General features: G+C 43.2%; 1 protein-coding gene across 1 annotated transcript in view; it reads right to left on the bottom strand.

The window, feature by feature from the left end:
* LOC306919631 (lysophosphatidic acid receptor 2-like) overlaps positions 1 to 23668 on the bottom strand; it is a 115644-nt gene that overhangs the window by 26856 nt on the left and 65120 nt on the right. The window contains exons 2-5 of the mRNA XM_079532390.1: positions 21280 to 21694; positions 13269 to 13580; positions 9559 to 9725; positions 5954 to 6281 (exon numbers count right to left, since the gene is read on the bottom strand). Of these exons, the coding sequence (XP_079388516.1) occupies positions 5954 to 6281; positions 9559 to 9725; positions 13269 to 13512 (739 nt within the window). The 5' untranslated portion in view covers positions 13513 to 13580; positions 21280 to 21694. The remainder of the gene's footprint in view (positions 1 to 5953; positions 6282 to 9558; positions 9726 to 13268; positions 13581 to 21279; positions 21695 to 23668) is intronic.

The raw sequence follows: 23668 nt of genomic DNA on the forward strand, positions 1-23668 counted from the left end.
TAGTCACCAATGTGTTTGTAAAGGTGTCTACTAACATATCTATAGTCACCAATGTGTTTGTAAAGGTGTCTACTAACATATCTATAGTCACCAATGTGTTTGTAAAGGTGTCTACTAACATATCTATAGTCACCAATGTGTGTGTAAAGGTGTCTACTAACATATCTATAGTCACCAATGTGTGTGTAAAGGTGTCTACTAACATATCTATAGTCACCAATGTGTGTGTAAAGGTGTCTACTAACATATATATAGTCACCAATGTGTTGTAAAGGTGTCTACTAACATATCTATAGTCACCAATGTGTGTGTAAAGGTGTCTACTAACATATCTATAGTCACCAATGTGTTTGTAAAGGTGTCTACTAACATATCTATAGTCACCAATGTGTGTGTAAAGGTGTCTACTAACATATCTATAGTCACCAATGTGTGTGTAAAGGTGTCTACTAACATATCTATAGTCACCAATGTGTGTGTAAAGGTGTCTACTAACATATCTATAGTCACCAATGTGTGTGTAAAGGTGTCTACTAACATATCTATAGTCACCAATGTGTGTGTAAAGGTGTCTACTAACATAGCTATAGTCACCAATGTGTGTGTAAAGGTGTCTACTAACATATCTATAGTCACCAATGTGTTTGTAAAGGTGTCTACTAACATATCTATAGTCACCAATGTGTGTGTAAAGGTGTCTACTAACATATCTATAGTCACCAATGTGTGTGTAAAGGTGTCTACTAACATATCTATAGTCACCAATGTGTGTGTAAAGGTGTCTACTAACATATCAGTCACCAATGTGTTTGTAAAGGTGTCTACTAACATATCTATAGTCACCAATGTGTTTGTAAAGGTGTCTACTAACATATCTATAGTCACCAATGTGTGTGTAAAGGTGTCTACTAACATATCTATAGTCACCAATGTGTTTGTAAAGGTGTCTACTAACATATCTATAGTCACCAATGTGTTTGTAAAGGTGTCTACTAACATATCTATAGTCACCAATGTGTGTGTAAAGGTGTCTACTAACTAGGGCTGTCCCCGACTAAGGATTTGTATAGTCGAAATTAATATGAATACATTTGCTGTTAGTCGACTGATAGTCGACTGAACACCCCCCTGCACCCCCCCCCCCAAAAAAAACAACACATTTGCATTAAGGTTGGGCGATAAGCTCTCAAGGCGCCGCGTCCTGCCTGTTTTTGCAGCGCCGTTCGCTACGCGTTGAGAGCTTGTAGATCCGTCTATTTTTGCAGCGCAGCTGCGCTGCCAGGGTAACAAAATAAAAAATAAGTTACAGGTGGAGATGAAGTGAAGTTGGAACGGACAAGCAGCTGCAAGCCAAGAGCTAACATCACAACCACTGGCTGGTGACAGTGTTGTTAGCCGCAGCAACATGTAGCCTGCCCTGGTAACTTCTCCTCCTCCCCGGAGAACTCTTGCCTCCCCGCACCGTCGGGGAGGCTGATCCACAAGCTCTCAAGGCATCGCGTCCTGCCTGTTTTTGCAGCGCCGTTCGCTACGCGTTGAGAGCTTGTAGATCTGTCTATTTTTGCAGCGCTGGTGTCGGGGTTCGTTCACGTTGTCAATAAAAAAATAACCTAGATTACAGGCGGAGATGAAGTTCAATCAGTGGGTTGAATCAGTAGCTACGCGCTAAGCTAACGATCCCCGACCCTACACTAACACTAGCAGCCTGTTTTTTATTTTCCCCCCGACTTCACGGGTGGCGCATTGGGATTGTGATGAGACACGAGACAGCAGTGTGCATTCTGTTGTGACTGTATATTATTAAACTGCATGGGTCTGGACTCCGGAGCATAAACAACATGTAGGCTACAGTACAGTAGCCTCCCTCGGCTTGGTCCCTCCCAGCCTTTACTCTGGCTGCCAGTGTTCCCCGATGCTGCGGTGCGGGGACTGGGAGCATACCATTATAACGGAGGGGTTTTCCACCCGGCCCAAAAGAAAAAAATCGTCCCGACTGTTTTTTTTTTGTTTTTTTTTGTTTTTTTGTGAACATCGACTGAGAGGTTGTCAGTCGACTGAGACCCGTTCCGATCGATTAGTCGACTATTCGACTCATCGAGGTCAGCCCTACTACTAACATATCTATAGTCACCAATGTGTTTGTAAAGGTGTCTACTAACATATCTATAGTCACCAATGTGTGTGTAAAGGTGTCTACTAACATATCTATAGTCACCAATGTGTTTGTAAAGGTGTCTACTAACATATCTATAGTCACCAATGTGTTTGTAAAGGTGTCTACTAACATATCTATAGTCAACAATGTGTTTATAAAGGTGTCTACTAACATATCTATAGTCACCAATGTGTTTGTAAAGGTGTCTACTAACATATCTATAGTCACCAATGTGTTTGTAAAGGTGTCTACTAACATATCTATAGTCACCAATGTGTTTATAAAGGTGTCTACTAACATATCTATAGTCACCAATGTGTGTGTAAAGGTGTCTACTAACATATCTATAGTCACCAATGTGTGTGTAAAGGTGTCTACTAACATATCTATAGTCACCAATGTGTTTGTAAAGGTGTCTACTAACATATCTATAGTCACCAATGTGTTTATAAAGATGTCTACTAACATATCTATAGTCACCAATGTGTGTGTAAAGGTGTCTACTAACATATCTATAGTCACCAATGTGTGTGTAAAGGTGTCTACTAACATATCTATAGTCACCAATGTGTGTGTAAAGGTGTCTACTAACATATCTATAGTCACCAATGTGTTTGTAAAGGTGTCTACTAACATATCTATAGTCACCAATGTGTGTGTAAAGGTGTCTACTAACATATCTATAGTCACCAATGTGTTTGTAAAGGTGTCTACTAACATATCTATAGTCACCAATGTGTTTATAAAGGTGTCTACTAACATATCTATAGTCACCAATGTGTGTGTAAAGGTGTCTACTAACATATCTATAGTCACCAATGTGTTTGTAAAGGTGTCTACTAACATATCTATAGTCACCAATGTGTTTATAAAGGTGTCTACTAACATATCTATAGTCACCAATGTGTGTGTAAAGGTGTCTACTAACATATCTATAGTCACCAATGTGTTTATAAAGATGTCTACTAACATATCTATAGTCACCAATGTGTGTGTAAAGGTGTCTACTAACATATAGTCACCAATGTGTGTGTAAAGGTGTCTACTAACATATCTATAGTCACCAATGTGTGTGTAAAGGTGTCTACTAACATATCTATAGTCACCAATGTGTGTGTAAAGGTGTCTACTAACATATCTATAGTCACCAATGTGTTTGTAAAGGTGTCTACTAACATATCTATAGTCACCAATGTGTGTGTAAAGGTGTCTACTAACATATCTATAGTCACCAATGTGTTTGTAAAGGTGTCTACTAACATATCTATAGTCACCAATGTGTGTGTAAAGGTGTCTACTAACATATCTATAGTCACCAATGTGTGTGTAAAGGTGTCTACTAACATATCTATAGTCACCAATGTGTTTGTAAAGGTGTCTACTAACATATCTATAGTCACCAATGTGTTTGTAAAGGTGTCTACTAACATATCTATAGTCACCAATGTGTTTGTAAAGGTGTCTACTAACATATCTATAGTCACCAATGTGTTTGTAAAGGTGTCTACTAACATATCTATAGTCACCAATGTGTTTGTAAAGGTGTCTACTAACATATCCCACATTGGTTTCTATTCAATATATATATATATTGGGACAGCCTAGTATACAAACACATTGGTGAAGAAAATTTGTGGTAAGAAATGTATCCCCAGATTTTATTCATTAATATCCCCTGACTAAGTGAGTGAGTGTGCGTCCCCCCCCCCCCCCCCTCTCTCACCCAGGATCATGGAGACCGTCTTCATCAGGTTGACCACCGTCTCCTTGTGCACCACCTGCGTGGTGTGTGTGTGTGTGTGTGTTTGTGTGTGTGTGCGTGCGTGTGTGCGTGTGTGCGTGCGTGCGTGCGTGCGTGCGTGCGTGTGCTAGGGCATTAACGACTTGAGATTTTTCCAAGTCGACTTGTCAGACAGTAAAGTCGAAGTTGAGTCGATTTATCTTTTGTATGAGGGGGGGGGGGGGGGGGGGGGGGTTGGTGCGCGCGCTCAACAGAGGCGGGTGGAGGTGCGCGCAATACGGAGCCTGTCAAACAAAGCACTGCGCACACAGTGGCCTCTCCAATATGGCACAGTGTATGTATCATCTATATGGCAAAGCGCTGATTATCAAAACATAAAACTATAATAGTAAATACTAAACAGTGTGTGCGTCGCACACTGGTACACAGACCAGAAAAGAGAACACAACAGGAGAGGGGGCATCATTGGCACACAGCGCCAGCAGCAGCAGCGCAGCAGCACAGAGCAGCACAGCGGCCCGAGAAGTACACAATACAAAATATAACATTAACACTAGTGGCAGTCAGCCCGACCTTCAGAACACAATATAGAAGACATAGGTCTATATATTATCATCACAGCAGCCAGCAGCAGTTTGGCACATCATCAGAATACAATCTGCATTACCTTCCACGTGAACCTTCTCCTCCTCCTTCCCCTCCAACTCGATAACGTTCTCATGTTAGTTTGTTACTTATTTTCTGAGCCATGCAAATAAACAACAACCCGCACCGCACTGACCGGAGATGGAGAGGTTCATATGATGTGCCCCGCACGTAAAGCTAAACCAGAAACAGGAGTCATTGCGTCAGCACGGATGTAGCCTCGGAAAGCCAGACGTTTTATTTCCAGCATGGAGGTGAGGGGGATATCGTTTGGGGATAAAGTTTGCGCGCTTCTATCTGTTACTTCTCTGACGCAGCGCAGTTCAAACTTCAAATTCAGCCAGTCAATAGTGGGACACCGCGCGCTGAGAGCCACATACACAGCTGCAGTTGGTTTTTAATTAAGGGCGCGTTCTGAACTTCTGAATGCAATGCAAACTAATAGTCTGAAAACCCACCTCTTCAGACTCCACCATGGCCCGTAGCACTTGCCCTAGCCTAGCCCCTTAGATAGCACATTATGTAGACTTAGATAGCACATTATGTAGACTTAGATAGTATTTTAAACAGACTTATAGCTTGTTACGTAGACAGCTCTAGAATTGCACTTTATGTAGTCATAGCACTTTATAGTACACATGTATAATATATTATATAGTATAGTATGTATAGTTTACATAGATACTCCACTGTTACATTCTTAGTCTACGCATGATTCATGATAACTACTTTGTATATATGTGATGTATGCCATGCTTTTGTTATTGCTTAATGTAAGTCGCTCTGGATTAAGAGCGTCTGCTAAATGCCTAAATTGTAAATTGTAAATTGTAATAGACCAATTATTTGTTTACAAACATTGGGACTGGGCGCACGGGTGACTGTTTCATGTAATCAATTCCCAACAGTGTTGCGCACAGAGAACAGCTGATATACAAGCTCACATCGCATCGCAGATGCGACTGTTGTGACTTGTGAGCGTAGAGGTCTGCGTGCGCGACACCATCACGGGATGAAGCATAACTTATACTTGATGGGCTGCAGGTGCGCGTGCAGCCGTGCACAAATAGGCTCTGCTGCCGTGTTCATGAGCGCACCTCCCGTTCTTATGACAGCGACTGGAGGTTCTGTTTTGAATTGCTATTATTGTTCAAACACAACATAAACCAAGGATTGACTTCTGTCCGTGACAATAATCAATGCTACAGTTTGAATTCTGTACGCACGCACAAAGAGCAAAAAATATGATATGGGATAAACTTTCTTTTTTTTTTTTTTTTACTTTCGACTCCTCCTAATCTGAATCGACTTGTGTTAATGAAATCGATAAATCGATAAATCGATTTTTTAGTGAATGCCCTAGCGTGTGCGTGTCTCTCCCCCCACCCCCCCCCCCCCCCCCCCTCTCTCACCCAGGATCATGGAGACCGTCTTCATCAGGTTGACCACCGTCTCCTTGTGCACCACCTGTGTGGTGTGCTGCGACATCCTCTGGCTCTTGTGGCGCACGTAGAGGAAGATGCGCGTGTAGACGGCCATCATGACGGTGAAGGTGAGCAGGTTGAGCAGGCCCCAGAACACCAGGTAGCTGCGGCTGTAGAGCGGCGCCATGGTGGAGCACTCCGACAGGTCACACATGCAGTGCCAGCCCATGGTGGGCACCAGCCCCATGATGATGGCCACGCCCCAGATGCCCAGGATGAGGAGCACCACGCGACGGTTCGTCATCTTGCTGTGGAGCTGCGGGGATGGACAGACAGACGGACGGATGAATTAAGCAATATTACACTGGAGGGGGTGGTTTAACGTCATGAATGCACTTCTGCATTGCTTTAGGAACGAGAGGGGGTGGTTTAACGTCATGAATGCACGCCTGCGATGCTGCAGGAACGAGAGGGGGTGGTTTAACGTCATGAATGCACTTCTGCGATGCTGCAGGAACGAGAGGGGGTGGTTTAACGTCATGAATGCACGTCTGCGATGCTGCAGGAACGAGAGGGGGTGGTTTAACGTCATGAATGCACTTCTGCATTGCTTTAGGAACGAGAGGGGGTGGTTTAACGTCATGAATGCACTTCTGCGATGCTGCAGGAACGAGAGGGGGTGGTTTAACGTCATGAATGCACTTCTGCGATGCTGCAGGAACGAGAGGGGGTGGTTTAACGTCATGAATGCACTTCTGCATTGCTTTAGGAACGAGAGGGGGTGGTTTAACGTCATGAATGCACTTCTGCATTGCTTTAGGAACGAGAGGGGGTGGTTTAACGTCATGAATGCACTTCTGCATTGCTTTAGGAACGAGAGGGGGTGGTTTAACGTCATGAATGCACTTCTGCATTGCTTTAGGAACGAGAGGGGGTGGTTTAACGTCATGAATGCACTTCTGCGATGCTGCAGGAACGAGAGGGGGTGGTTTAACGTCATGAATGCACTTCTGCATTGCTTTAGGAACGAGAGGGGGTGGTTTAACGTCATGAATGCACTTCTGCGATGCTGCAGGAACGAGAGGGGGTGGTTTAACGTCATGAATGCACTTCTGCGATGCTGCAGGAACGAGAGGGGGTGGTTTAACGTCATGAATGCACTTCTGCGATGCTGCAGGAACGAGAGGGGGTGGTTTAACGTCATGAATGCACTTCTGCATTGCTTTAGGAACGAGAGGGGGTGGTTTAACGTCATGAATGCACTTCTGCGATGCTGCAGGAACGAGAGGGGGTGGTTTAACGTCATGAATGCACTTCTGCGATGCTGCAGGAACGAGAGGGGGTGGTTTAACGTCATGAATGCACTTCTGCATTGCTTTAGGAACGAGAGGGGGTGGTTTAACGTCATGAATGCACTTCTGCGATGCTGCAGGAACGAGAGGGGGTGGTTTAACGTCATGAATGCACTTCTGCGATGCTGCAGGAACGAGAGGGGGTGGTTTAACGTCATGAATGCACTTCTGCGATGCTGCAGGAACGAGAGGGGGTGGTTTAACGTCATGAATGCACTTCTGCATTGCTTTAGGAACGAGAGGGGGTGGTTTAACGTCATGAATGCACTTCTGCGATGCTGCAGGAACGAGAGGGGGTGGTTTAACGTCATGAATGCACTTCTGCATTGCTTTAGGAACGAGAGGGGGTGGTTTAACGTCATGAATGCACTTCTGCGATGCTGCAGGAACGAGAGGGGGTGGTTTAACGTCATGAATGCACTTCTGCATTGCTTTAGGAACGAGAGGGGGTGGTTTAACGTCATGAATGCACTTCTGCATTGCTTTAGGAACGAGAGGGGGTGGTTTAACGTCATGAATGCACTTCTGCGATGCTGCAGGAACGAGAGGGGGTGGTTTAACGTCATGAATGCACGCCTGCATTGCTTTAGGAACTCGCCCTGCGGGCTCGTTCCTGCATCATCGCAGAAGTGCATTACTGACATTAAACCACCCCCTCAAGTGTAATATTGCAATTATACAACAGTTACCCTTAAAACTAAGACAATCACTGAAAAAACATATATTTTTTAATGACAGATGTAGTCACTACGACCACAAAGGTCCCAAGAAACTAGCTAGCCTAGCCACCCAGTCTGCTGCGCTCTGGGAGAACAGAGCAGCTGAATTATTTGTTTTGATTAGGTGTGGAGTGGTGCTCGTTTGAACCACGGCTAGAAGGCTGTTTCAACCAATCAGACTGCTTCCTCGAAACGACCTGTTGTTATTCCATTATTCCATATGGTTGCTGTCGGCAGGAAACCTCATAACTCCAAAAATGTTATGAGGTGTTTGATTTTTGTTCTCCATAAATCAGTGCTATTGAACACCCTCTACATCTGTGTGTTGTTTAGAAAATATTGAACCAATGGAAAGTAGTAAAAAAAACCACATCGGACAAAACCGCTCAACTCCATTGGACCCTCAGACTGTCTGCTAAAACAGCTAACTCCACCACCTCTCTCCTTCTCGTGCAAGTAATTTACTATATATATTTACCAACTTTGATGAGGCAGTATTGCATCGTTTAAAAAAATATAAGGTTTTATTAATTTCCTTAAAAATGAACATTTTGGAGTTATGAGCAGAGATATAGACCTGAGGTCGATTCTACTGCCCGTGCACGCCCGTGCACGCCCGTGCACGCCCGTGCACGCCCGTGCACGCCCGTGCACGCCCGTGCACGCCCGTGCACGCCCGTGCACGCCCGTGCACGCCCGTGCACGCAGGGATTTTTGCCGTTTTTATATGTGGACGCGATCGGTCGTTAGCTAAAAATGCTAAAGATGCTAATTTTATATATATATATATATATATATATATTTGTTTTTATTATTCCCAATAAAACTAATCTGGGTTTCTCGGGCATGGCGTCTAAGCTGTAAAGTAAACTAAAATCTTATGATATTTAGTCAACTAAAAGTAAGACTAAACTAAAACATTTCACATGCATGACCAAACGATGAGTGACTAAAACTAAATGAAATGTCACTCAAAAGGGTACGACTAAAAACCAAATCAAAATGTTGCTGTCCAATCAACACTGACCCTCTGTGTCCAATCAACACTGCCCCTCTGTGTCAATGTTGATTTCGTCGACTAAAACTAATACGAAAAATGTACGTCGACTACCCGTTTTCACTGAGGAAAATGAAATGGAAACTAAATGAAAACTAAGGTATGACGACTAAAACTAAGACTAAATATATTGACAATTTCGTCAATAAATAAAAACTAGAATGTTAGGAAGGGACTAGTGAACAAGAGATCCAGTATAAGTCATTTTACAATTAGTTGCATGCTGAAAATAGCCGATCTACAAGCTCACAACGCGTCGCAGCACAACGCGTTGTGAGTTTTAGTAAAATCTTAGATTAGATGAGTACAATCTTATGATATTTAGTCGACTAAAACTAGACTAACACTAAAACATTCCCAGGTGACTAAAATGTGACTCGAACTAAATGAAAACTATTCAAGAGACTATGACAAACTATAAAATCTAAATGTTTCTGCCAAAAACAACTCTCTCTGTCTGTGTACCTGCATGGTGAAGATGGTCTGGTGCCTCTCCACTGCGATGGCCAGGAGGTTGACCACGGAGGCGGTCAGGCTGGTGTCGATCAGGCCCTGACGCACAAACCACTGGTAGTTGGACAGACGGATGGTCCAGGGGCCGGTGTGGAACATCAGGTGGAGGTACGAGATGCCTGGAGGAGGAGGAGGAGGAGGAGGGGGAGGGGGAGGGGGAGAGGAGGAGGGGGAGAGGAGGAGGGGGAGGAGGAGAGGGGAGGGGGAGAGGAGGGGGAGGAGGGGAGGGGGAGGGGGAGAGGAGGGGGAGGAGGAGGAGGAGAGGGGAGGGGGAGGAGGGGGAGAGGAGGAGGAGGAGGGGAGGAGGGGGAGAGGAGGAGAGGGGAGGGGGATGAGGAGGAGGAGGAGGGGGGAGGGGGGGGGGAGGGGGAGGAGGAGGGGGGAGGAGGAGAGGGAGAGGAGGAGGAGGAGGGGGAGAGGAGGAGGAGAGGGGAGGCGGAGGAGTAGGAGGAGAGGGGAGGGGGAGGAGGAGGAGGGGGAGAGGAGGAGGAGAGGGGAGGGGGAGGAGGAGGAGGAGGAGGAGGAGGGGAGGGGGAGGAGAGGAGGGGGAGGAGGAGGGGGAAGAGGAGGAGAGGAGGGGGAGGGGGAGGGAATCATATGGTTAAATAACCCATTTCGACCTGAGGACGATTCTACAAAAATGTCTTCTAAATGATGACAGTTTTCTGGGAAAACCCTATGTTTCTGTATCAGTGGTGCTCAAACATCTTCATGTCAAGGACCCCCAAAAATCATATGTATTTGGCCTCCGACCCCCATCTGAAAATATGTAGTTCCAGGAACCTCTCGGAAGCAAAGCTTTGAGTTAAAAACATTCGCTCTGAAAGAATATATATTCAAAGATTTCAGGCACATTTTCACGATTCTTCAAAAATAGCAGACCTACAAGCTATGAGCGTGTAGATCTGCTATTTTCCAATAGCTAAAAGTATAAAATAACGCTTTAACACTTTGATTGCTACAGAATCTCCCCAGGCCTATTTTGATGTTGCTACCGTTTAACATTGCACAAAGGCCTTTGTTCGGGGGCCCACAGCAAAATGTTCTCTTATAGCGAGAATCACACGCATACATCAAAAGAAAGCTGAACTTGTCCACTTCAATTTAAAAAATACATTTTGATTTTACCATGTTCCATTCTGGAGATATTGACCTTTTTGCAACACCTGCTTTTGCCTGGAAGTGGTTATCTTGAACAGCGAGCAGAGTTATGGATGGTTTAAAGTCAGAGACATTGAAAGGCAGATATAAAAATGAACACAATAAATATCCTATACACCGAATGAAAGCCCTGAATGTGTACTTTTACGGGGAAAACAGTACACATTGATCCCATCTACAGTTTGACAGTAATTGGTTATTGAATGCAGCTTGTGCCCACCAGATAACTTAAGAGAAGACATGGACGTGAACTCCTCAATATTCACAAAATAAGGCCTATAGCGACATATAAATACTATATACCGTATGAAACAGAAGACTCTCTGCTTTCATAAGGAAAAAAATTCTACTGTAATAATAAAAAATCGCACCCCTGTGAAGTGAGCGGTACAACTCTACTTCTCTACTTATTCACTACAGCTCGCTATATACGGACTGAGACAGAAAGTCATGTAAACCTTTTATTTACAGTTTGGTCTGTAAACTTCTACTGTAATAATAAAAATCACACCCCTGTGAAGTGAGCGGTGCAACTCTGTTCTCTACTTATTCACTACAGCTCGCTATATACGAACTGAGGCAGAAAGTCATGTAAAGCTTTTATTTACAGTTTGCACCGCGCAACTGTAGAGAACACAGGGGTGTGATTTTTATTATTACAGTAGAAGTTTACAGACCAAACTGTAAATAAAAGGTTTACATGACTTTCTGTCTCAGTCCGTATATAGCGAGCTGTAGTGAATAAGTACAGAACAGTTGCACCGCTCACTTCACAGGGGTGTGATTTTTATTATTACAGTAGAAGTTTACAGACCAAACTGTAAATAAAAGGTTTACATGACTTTCTGCCTCAGTCCGTATATAGCGAGCTGTATTGAATAAGCAGAGAACAGAATATGGGACAGAGTTGCACCACTCACTTCACAGGGGTGTGATTTTTATTATTACTACAGTAGAAGTTTTTTTCTTATGAAAGCAGAGAGTCTTCTGTTTCATACGGTATATAGTATTTATATGTCGCAATAGGCCTTATTTTGTGAATCTTGAGTTCGGGTCCATGTCTTCTCTGCAGTTATATCTGGTGGGCGCAATGTGCATCCAGTAACCAATTTATGACAAACTGTACATGGGATCAATGTTTACTCTTTTCCTCATAAAAGTACACATTCAGGGCTTTCATTCGGTGTATAGGATGTATAGCATATTTATTGTGTTTATTTTTATATCTGCCTGTCAATGTCTGACTATAAACCTTCATAACTCTGCTTTCTTAGATGAGGATGATGATGATGATGATGATGATCGCCTCGCCTCGCCTAATCTATCTCACTGCTTTCATTGTCTTGATCGCAGTAACATTGGGGGGGGGGGGGGGTCATGGGCACATTGGGCAGCAAAAGTCTTGATCCGTACGGCTATAAAAAGTCCCATTCCACCGTTCGGTTCAGAACTATAGTATAACGGTGAGACGCGTTGTCATCATCAGCTGATTTTGTTTTTCAAGCTAGTATAGGGGAACATGCCTGGGCATGCAGCTTGGGAGCGGAAAAAAAAAAGCTTCACCGGGAGTGTCCAGAGAGGTGCGGAGCCCGGCTGTGATGTCGACGACAAGGAAAACATGACTTCCACAGATCACAACACCACGGTTTAGGACGCGGAAAAGTTCGTTATACATTACACCCGGGTCGATTACGTCCCCGACGCGTTCATTGCGGTCTTATCACTACAATTATAATGAATAAAAAAGCGTTACAATCACACGTCCGAGCGATCTCCGATTATGACGGCTCTGCATGGCGATACGTGATCCACCAACGGAACACTGTCTGTTGTCGTGGCGGCCCCTCGATACTGTGGTTCGTTTGTTAGTTCGTAGTATTGTAGGCTCGGGGATCGTTTGGTCGCTACAGTATGAAGAAGGAAACATGCATCTGTCCATGTGTGTTGCAGACGTTATGCAATGCCGATCCGGTGCATATGTGTTTAGGCAGCGTTCCGTTCATCATGTTTTTTTCCGAGAGACAGAGCCCCCATCTCGCAAGATCCTCCTCCTGGAGAAACAGGAGGGGAGGGGGGAATCGAGTATTATAGTGTTGGGTGAAATGTCCGAGGTGGAGGAAAGCCTGGTGAGGTGAGGTTAGGTGAAATTTGATTCTTCTATTCACACACCGACTAGATTATGGGAGCGTCCATTTTACCCTGGCTTCTACACGTAAAGCGGCCCGCCCTCCTGTTTTCAGGAGTGGAGGGGGCTTTTCTTTTTTCTGATCACGTGAGCGGGACTAAGCAGCAATGACAGGGGGATGGTTCTTCATTGTCCGGGTGGGTAAAAAGATGAATGAAAGTATTCTATAAAAAAGTGATTAAAACGTATGGATACGTGGTTAGCACCGGACGTTTGATTAATTAATAACGTACGGATACGTTGTTCGCGTTCGCTGTGTTAAAACACCAAAAGGGGTTCCCGTTTTTAACGGGTCAAGCCTGAGTTTCCGGTATACCTGAGAAGAGGTCAGCCGCGGCCAGGTTTCCCAGCAGGTAGTAGATGGGGAAGTGGAACCTGCGGTTGATGAAGATGGCGGCGATGACCAGCATGTTGGAGAAGATGACGATGAAGCACACCAGCAGGCCCAGGCTGACCACCACGTAGTCGCGGGAGCGCCAGTGGTCGCTGATGTTCTTCCCGCTCAGCTCGTAGAAGAACTTCACGCTCTGGTTGTAGTGGCAGGTGGCGTCGTGCTCCATGGCGGACGGCGAGCGCTCGGGTGGGCGGGGCCGGGGGGAGGGGGGGGGGTAGTTGTGTGGGACGGGGGCTGCGGGGGCGGAGGGAGAGGGAGCCAAGGTTATTATCACCCTTTTTGCAAAAAATATATATGTTTGACGTTTATGTGTCTCTTTATGTGTGTAATTAGCCTAGTAGCCAGAATGTGAACCCGGACATGTTGAGTAGGGGTCCCCAGCATGTATAAACTGATGTTATAAATGTTTAGTATGGGTCCCCAGCATGTATAAACTGATGTTATAAATGTTTAGTTTGGGTCCCCAGCATGTAGAAACTGATGTTATAAATGTTGAGTATGGGTCCCCAGCATGTATAAACTGATGTTATAAATGTTTAGTTTGGGTCCCCAGCATGTATAAACTGATGTTATAAATGTTTAGTTTGGGTCCCCAGCATGTATAAACTGATGTTATAAATGTTGAGTATGGGTCCCCAGCATGTAGAAACTGATGTTATAAATGTTTAGTTTGGGTCCCCAGCATGTATAAACTGATGTTATAAATGTTGAGTATGGGTCCCCAGCATGTAGAAACTGATGTTATAAATGTTTAGTTTGGGTCCCCAGCATGTATAAACTGATGTTATAAATGTTTAGTTTGGGTCCCCAGCATGTATAAACTGATGTTATAAATGTTGAGTATGGGTCCCCAGCATGTATAAACTGATGTTATAAATGTTTAGTATGGGTCCCCAGCATGTAAAAACTGATGTTATAAATGTTGAGTATGGGTCCCCAGCATGTATAAACTGATGTTATAAATGTTTAGTATGGGTCCCCAGCATGTAGAAACTGATGTTATAAATGTTTAGTATGGGTCCCCAGCATGTAGAAACTGATGTTATAAATGTTTAGTATGGGTCCCCAGCATGTAGAAACTGATGTTATAAATGTTTAGTATGGGTCCCCAGCATGTAGAAACTGATGTTATAAATGTTTAGTATGGGTCCCCAGCATGTAGAAACTGATGTTATAAATGTTTAGTATGGTTCCCCAGCATGTAGAAACTGATGTTATAAATGTTTAGTATGGGTCCCCAGCATGTAGAAACTGATGTTATAAATGTTTAGTATGGGTCCCCAGCATGTAGAAACTGATGTTATAAATGTTTAGTATGGGTCCCCAGCATGTAGAAACTGATGTTATAAATGTTTAGTATGGGTCCCCAGCATGTAGAAACTGATGTTATAAATGTTTAGTATGGGTCCCCAGCATGTAGAAACTGATGTTATAAATGTTTAGTATGGGTCCCCAGCATGTATAAACTGATGTTATAAATGTTTAGTTTGGGTCCCCAGCATGTATAAACTGATGTTATAAATGTTTAGTATGGGTCCCCAGCATGTATAAACTGATGTTATACATGTTTAGTATGGGTCCCCAGCATGTAGAAACTGATGTTATAAATGTTGAGTATGGGTCCCCAGCATGTAGAAACTGATGTTATAAATGTTGAGTATGGGTCCCCAGCATTTATAAACTGATGTTATAAATGTTTAGTATGGGTCCCCAGCATGTATAAACTGATGTTATAAATGTTTAGTATGGGTCCCCAGCATGTAGAAACTGATGTTATAAATGTTTAGTATGGGTCCCCAGCATGTAGAAACTGATGTTATAAATGTTTAGTAGGGGTCCCCAGCATGTAGAAACTGATGTTATAAATGTTTAGTATGGGTCCCCAGCATGTAGAAACTGATGTTATAAATGTTGAGTATGGGTCCCCAGCATGTAGAAACTGATGTTATAAATGTTTAGTATGGGTCCCCAGCATGTATAAACTGATGTTATAAATGTTGAGTGTGGGTCCCCAGCATGTATAAACTGATGTTATAAATGTTTAGTATGGGTCCCCAGCATGTATAAACTGATGTTATAAATGTTTAGTTTGGGTCCCCAGCATGTAGAAACTGATGTTATAAATGTTTAGTATGGGTCCCCAGCATGTATAAACTGATGTTATAAATGTTTAGTATGGGTCCCCAGCATGTAGAAACTGATGTTATAAATGTTTAGTATGGGTCCCCAGCATGTGGAAACTGATGTTGTAAATGTTTAGTATGGGTCCCCAGCATGTAGAAACTGATGTTATAAATGTTTAGTATGGGTCCCCAGCATGTAGAAACTGATGTTATAAATGTTTAGTATGGGTCCCCAGCATGTAGAAACTGATGTTATAAATGTTTGGTATGGGTCCCCAGCATGTAGAAACTGATGTTATAAATGTTTAGTATGGGTCCCCAGCATGTGGAAACTGATGTTGTAAATGTTTAGTATGGGTCCCCAGCATGTAGAAACTGATGTTATAAATGTTTAGTATGGGTCCCCAGCATGTAGAAACTGATGTTATAAATGTTTAGTATGGGTCCCCAGCATGTAGAAACTGATGTTATAAATGTTTAGTATGGGTCCCCAGCATGTAGAAACTGATGTTATAAATGTTTAGTATGGGTCCCCAGCATGTAGAAACTGATGTTATAAATGTTTAGTATGGGTCCCCAGCATGTAGAAACTGATGTTATAAATGTTTAGTATGGGTCCCCAGCATGTATAAACTGATGTTATAAATGTTTAGTATGGGTCCCCAGCATGTGGAAACTGATGTTGTAAATGTTTAGTATGGGTCCCCAGCATGTAGAAACTGATGTTATAAATGTTTAGTATGGGTCCCCAGCATGTAGAAACTGATGTTATAAATGTTTAGTATGGGTCCCCAGCATGTAGAAACTGATGTTATAAATGTTTAGTATGGGTCCCCAGCATGTAGAAACTGATGTTATAAATGTTTAGTATGGGTCCCCAGCATGTATAAACTGATGTTATAAATGTTTAGTATGGGTCCCCAGCATGTAGAAACTGCCGGATGCTAACTTACATATGTTGAGCAATTTTCATAATTGGCATAATATGTGACCCTACCATTAACAACCTATAGAAGGTAAAATATTCAAAATGTCATCATGCTCATCTAGCATGTGACGTGTCAAACTAGGGGGTTTCAATGATGCTGAATCCATTCCAAGCATTAGTTTTGCAAAAGAAAAACACTCATTGGGCTTAAAACGGCCATGCCCGTTTTTAGCCCAATGATTGTTTTTTATGCTGGGGATCCATACTAAACATTTATAACATAAAACGTTGGTGTACTCAACATGTCTGGGTTCACAATGGGGCTCTATGGGCTGGCTACTAGACTAAATACCGGTATGTGGTTTTAGATATTTTAGATTTTAGCAGTGAGCCCAGTGTCTCTGATGTCATGGACACTGGGCTCACTTACTTCCTGGACTACATCAAGGTATATGAAATGGAGGTAAAGTCACCAACGTCATTTTCGCTATCACGCATTCCAGACGGCAGATTCGTCGCACCATGGGAGCCAAACTGCCCCCGTGAAGTTCGGCAGAATGCACTGGAGTCAATGAGAGCTCATTGACCAGCTCTATTTATATATAAAATACACTGGAGTCAATGAGAGCTCAGTGACCAGCTCTATTTATATATATAAAATACATTGGAGTCAATGAGAGCTCAGTGACCAGCTCTATTTATATATAAAATACACTGGAGTCAATGAGAGCTCAGTGACCAGCTCTATTTATATATATAAAATACACTGGAGTCAATGAGAGCTCAGTGACCAGCTCTATTTATATATAAAATACACTGGAGTCAATGAGAGCTCAGTGACCAGCTCTATTTATATATAAAATACACTGGAGTCAATGAGAGCTCAGTGACCAGCTCTATTTATATATAAAATACACTGGAGTCAATGAGAGCTCAGTGACCAGCTCTATTTATATATAAAATACACTGGAGTCAATGAGAGCTCAGTGACCAGCTCCATTTATATATAAAATACACTGGAGTCAATGAGAGCTCAGTGACCAGCTCTATTTATATATAAAATACACTGGAGTCAATGAGAGCTCAGTGACCAGCTCTATTTATATATAAAATACACTGGAGTCAATGAGAGCTCAGTGACCAGCTCTATTTATGTATAAAATACACTGGAGTCAATGAGAGCTCGGTGACCAGCTGGTGACCAGCTCTATTTATACATAAAATACACTGGAGTCAATGAGAGCTCGGTGACCAGCTCTATTTATATATAAAATACACTGGAGTCAATGAGAGCTCGGTGACCAGCTCTATTTATATATAAAATACACTGGAGTCAATGAGAGCTCGGTGACCAGCTCTATTTATATATAAAATACACTGGAGTCAATGAGAGCTCGGTGACCAGCTCTATTTATATATAAAATACACTGGAGTCAATGAGAGCTCGGTGACAAGCTCTATTTATATATAAAATACACTGGAGTCAATGAGAGCTCGGTGACCAGCTCTATTTATATATAAAATACACTGGAGTCAATGAGAGCTCGGTGACCAGCTCTATTTATATATAAAATACACTGGAGTCAATGAGAGCTCGGTGACCAGCTCTATTTATATATAAAATACACTGGAGTCAATGAGAGCTCAGTGACCAGCTCTATTTATATATAAAATACACTGGAGTCAATGAGAGCTCAGTGACCAGCTCTATTTATATATAAAATACACTGGAGTCAATGAGAGCTCAGTGACCAGCTCTATTTATATATAAAATACACTGGAGTCAATGAGAGCTCAGTGACCAGCTCTATTTATATATAAAATACACTGGAGTCAATGAGAGCTCAGTGACCAGCTCTATTTATATATAAAATACACTGGAGTCAATGAGAGCTCAGTGACCAGCTCTATTTATATATAAAATACACTGGAGTCAATGAGAGCTCAGTGACCAGCTCTATTTATATATAAAATACACTGGAGTCAATGAGAGCTCAGTGACCAGCTCTATTTATATATAAAATACACTGGAGTCAATGAGAGCTCAGTGACCAGCTCTACTTATATATACAATACACTGGAGTCAATGAGAGCTCAGTGACCAGCTCTATTTATATATAAAATACACTGGAGTCAATGAGAGCTCAGTGACCAGCTCTATTTATATATAAAATACACTGGAGTCAATGAGAGCTCAGTGACCAGCTCTATTTATATATAAAATACACTGGAGTCAACGAGAGCTCTGTAACCAGCTCTATTTCTATATAAAATACACTGGAGTCAACGAGAGCTCTGTAACCAGCTCTATTTAGATATAAAATACACTGGAGTCAACGAGAGCTCGGTGACCAGCTCTATTTATATATAAAATACACTGGAGTCAACGAGAGCTCGGTGACCAGCTCTATTTATATATAAAATACACTGGAGTCAACGAGAGCTCGGTGACCAGCTCTATTTATATATAAAATACACTGGAGTCAACGAGAGCTCGGTGACCAGCTCTATTTATATATAAAATACACTGGAGTCAACGAGAGCTCGGTGACCAGCTCTATTTATATATAAAATACACTGGAGTCAACGAGAGCTCGGTGACCAGCTCTATTTATATATAAAATACACTGGAGTCAACGAGAGCTCGGTGACCAGCTCTATTTATATATAAAATACACTGGAGTCAACGAGAGCTCGGTGACCAGCTCTATTTATATATAAAATACACTGGAGTCAACGAGAGCTCAGTGACCAGCTCTATTTATATATAAAATACACTGGAGTCAATGAGAGCTCAGTGACCAGCTCTATTTATATATAAAATACACTGGAGTCAATGAGAGCTCAGTGACCAGCTCTATTTATATATAAAATACACTGGAGTCAATGAGAGCTCAGTGACCAGCTCTATTTATATATAAAATACACTGGAGTCAATGAGAGCTCAGTGACCAGCTCTATTTATATATAAAATACACTGGAGTCAATGAGAGCTCAGTGACCAGCTCTATTCATATATAAAATACACTGGAGTCAACGAGAGCTCTGTAACCAGCTCTATTTCTATATAAAATACACTGGAGTCAACGAGAGCTCTGTAACCAGCTCTATTTAGATATAAAATACACTGGAGTCAACGAGAGCTCGGTGACCAGCTCTATTTATATATAAAATACACTGGAGTCAACGAGAGCTCGGTGACCAGCTCTATTTATATATAAAATACACTGGAGTCAACGAGAGCTCGGTGACCAGCTCTATTTATATATAAAATACACTGGAGTCAACGAGAGCTCGGTGACCAGCTCTATTTATATATAAAATACACTGGAGTCAACGAGAGCTCGGTGACCAGCTCTATTTATATATAAAATACACTGGAGTCAACGAGAGCTCGGTGACCAGCTCTATTTATATATAAAATACACTGGAGTCAACGAGAGCTCGGTGACCAGCTCTATTTATATATAAAATACACTGGAGTCAACGAGAGCTCGGTGACCAGCTCTATTTATATATAAAATACACTGGAGTCAATGAGAGCTCAGTGACCAGCTCTATTTATATATAAAATACACTGGAGTCAATGAGAGCTCAGTGACCAGCTCTATTTATATATAAAATACACTGGAGTCAATGAGAGCTCAGTGACCAGCTCTATTTATATATAAAATACACTGGAGTCAATGAGAGCTCAGTGACCAGCTCTATTTATATATAAAATACACTGGAGTCAATGAGAGCTCAGTGACCAGCTCTATTTATATATAAAATACACTGGAGTCAATGAGAGCTCAGTGACCAGCTCTATTTATATATAAAATACACTGGAGTCAATGAGAGCTCAGTGACCAGCTCTATTTATATATAAAATACACTGGAGTCAATGAGAGCTCAGTGACCAGCTCTACTTATATATACAATACACTGGAGTCAATGAGAGCTCAGTGACCAGCTCTATTTATATATAAAATACACTGGAGTCAATGAGAGCTCAGTGACCAGCTCTATTTATATATAAAATACACTGGAGTCAATGAGAGCTCAGTGACCAGCTCTATTTATATATAAAATACACTGGAGTCAACGAGAGCTCTGTAACCAGCTCTATTTCTATATAAAATACACTGGAGTCAACGAGAGCTCTGTAACCAGCTCTATTTATATATAAAATACACTGGAGTCAATGGGAGCTCTGTAACCAGCTCATGAACAAACACTATTTCTGAGTGACTGAGATCTTTTGTAAAGTAATTGCTTCTGGGAAGTAACAGAAGACAATATAGCCTAACATATAACCTTTAACGAAGACTAACAAAATAACTAAATGAAAAACTAAAATTGAAAATAAATCTTTCCTCAGAAGCATTCCTATTGAGAACGCGAGGTAGCGACGATTTAGTATCGAGGCCTTAAACATCCGCACTTTGATCAACCACCGCAATCCGTGGCTCAATTCCGAGCAAAACGCCTCTAAAAGATGGCGGCGCCCCCATAGCATTGAGCGGGCGGCCATCTTGGAGAGGGCAAAATACAATGATCCGAGGGTTGCCTAGCGACGAGGGACGCTGCTTTACGGTAGTGCCGTTAAGTGTAGTTCTGAATCAATGAAAAACTACAAATGATGTCAATAGAGTGGCGCAGTCCCCCCCCCCCCCCCCACTCGGTGGCGCGCTATGAGCTTGTAGATTAGCTATTTTTCAATAGCTAAAGCATAAACACCAAAAGGGGTTCCCGCCCAAAATGGGTTAAATAAATACTTTATGAAAATTTACGCGCAATTCTCTTCCGGGTCTCTCGTCGTCATGAAAGGGGGCGGGACTGCTACGCTCTATTACGTAACCCCCCCCCCCCCCCAAAAAAAATACAAAACTATTGTAACCTTGGGTGGAGAGTTGAGGTCAGCTCAGGGGTCAACGTGGCTGGGCAGCGGGCCGGGGCGAGGGGGTCGGCGTGGGTCAACGTGGCTGGGCAGCGGGTCGGGGCGAGGGGGTCGGCGTGGGTCAACGTGGCTGGGCAGCGGGTCGGGGCGAGGGGGTCGGCGTGGGTCAACGTGGCTGGGCAGCGGGCCGGGGCGAGGGGGTCGGCGTGGGTCAACGTGGCTGGGCAGCGGGCCGGGGCGAGGGGGTCGGCGTGGGTCAACGTGGCTGGGCAGCGGGCCGGGGCGAGGGGGTCGGCATTCACACCTGCTCTGTTGGCACTCTGACATGCATCTATTGGGATCGTTAATCACCTCCCCAGACATCGATGATCCCTCCTCTGGGATCTGTCGGGGAAGAGAGAGAGACCTCTCGGATCTGTTGGGAGAGAGAGAGAGAGAGAGAGACAAAACGAACGTTTCATTTTAGAAGCTTAAAGGGGAATACCACTAATTTTCAACATTTTACTGTCATTAATATACCTTAGAGGTGTGTGGAAATAATAAAAAGTCCCCCCCATTCTGGTAAATAATGATAAAAAAGAATGATAAAAAATCATTAACATGGTGAAACACATCATGTCATCAAGATGTGTTTCACCATGTTAATGATTTTTTTTAGACCTCCAGTTCTAGGAAACACAGAATGGGGGGACCTTTTAATTATTTCCACACAACAGCTCTAAGGTATATTAATGACATAGTAAAATGTTAAAAATGAGTGGAATGCCTCTTTAAGTCAGTGGTTTTCCGGGGACCACCAGTGGCCCTTGATGGCTAAATGATGGAGAGTTGGTAACCAAATGGACCCTTATTAGATCTATTAACTCTTGAGAGCGTAAAATGAACCGCGCTCTGACTTGCATTACCCGTTCAAAACAAACGTTTGGGCTATCCAGTGATGGAGGCTGGATAGCCCAAACGTTTGTCCCTGTTAAAAATGAAATAAACATTTTGAACTGAAGTCTTGGTGTGCGACCCACTACTGTTATTACCCTAACCCTGTTACCCTAACCCTGTTACCCTAACCCTGTTACCCTAACCCTGTTACCCTAACCCGACCCACTACTGTTATTACCCTAACCCTGTTACCCTAACCCGACCCACTACTGTTATTACCCTAACCCTGTTACCCTAACCCGACCCACTACTGTTATTACCCTAACCCTGTTACCCTAACCCGACCCACTACTGTTATTACCCTAACCCTGTTACCCTAACCCGACCCACTACTGTTATTACCCTAACCCTGTTACCCTAACCCTGTTACCCTAACCCTGTTACCCTAACCCGACCCACTACTGTTATTACCCTAACCCTGTTACCCTAACCCGACCCACTACTGTTATTACCCTAACCCTGTTACCCTAACCCTGTCACCCTAACCCTGTCACCCTAACCCTGTCACCCTAACCCTGTCACCCTAACCCTGTCACCCTAACCCTGTCACCCTAACCCTGTCACCCTAACCCTGTCACCCTAACCCTGTCACCCTAACCCTGTCACCCTAACCCTGTTACCCTAACCCTGTCACCCTAACCCTGTCACCCTAACCCTGTCACCCTAACCCTGTCACCCTAACCCTGTCACCCTAACCCTGTCACCCTAACCCTGTTACCCTAACCCTGTCACCCTAACCCTGTCACCCTAACCCTGTCACCCTAACCCTGTTACCCTAACCCTGTTACCCTAACCCTGTCACCCTAACCCTGTCACCCTAACCCTGTCACCCTAACCCTGTTACCCTAACCCTGTTACCCTAACCCTGTCACCCTAACCCTGTCACCCTAACCCTGTCACCCTAACCCTGTTACCCTAACCCTGTCACCCTAACCCTGTCACCCTAACCCTGTTACCCGACCCACTACTGTTCTTTATTTGATAAGCTCACACATACCATAATTCACTGGAGGAAAAGAAAATCAGAATTATGGCGACTTGGCGTGTAGTACTGACTGAAGGTCATAAGACTTGGCGTGTAGTACTGACTGAAGGTCAGTACTGACTGAAGGTCATAAGACTTGGCGTGTAGTACTGACTGAAGGTCAGTACTGACTGAAGGTCATAAGACTTGGCGTGTAGTCCTGACTGAAGGTCAGTACTGACTGAAGGTCATAAGACTTGGCGTGTAGTACTGACTGAAGGTCAGTACTGACTGAAGGTCATAAGACTTGGCGTGTAGTACTGACTGAAGGTCATAAGACTTGTCGTGTAGTACTGACTGAAGGTCAGTACTGACTGAAGGTCATAAGACTTGGCGTGTAGTACTGACTGAAGGTCAGTACTGACTGAAGGTCATAAGACTTGGCGTGTAGTACTGACTGAAGGTCAGTACTGACTGAAGGTCATAAGA

The sequence above is a fragment of the Electrona antarctica genome (assembly GCF_951216825.1).
Source record: "Electrona antarctica genome assembly, contig: scaffold_288, whole genome shotgun sequence".
NCBI lineage: Eukaryota > Metazoa > Chordata > Actinopteri > Myctophiformes > Myctophidae > Electrona > Electrona antarctica.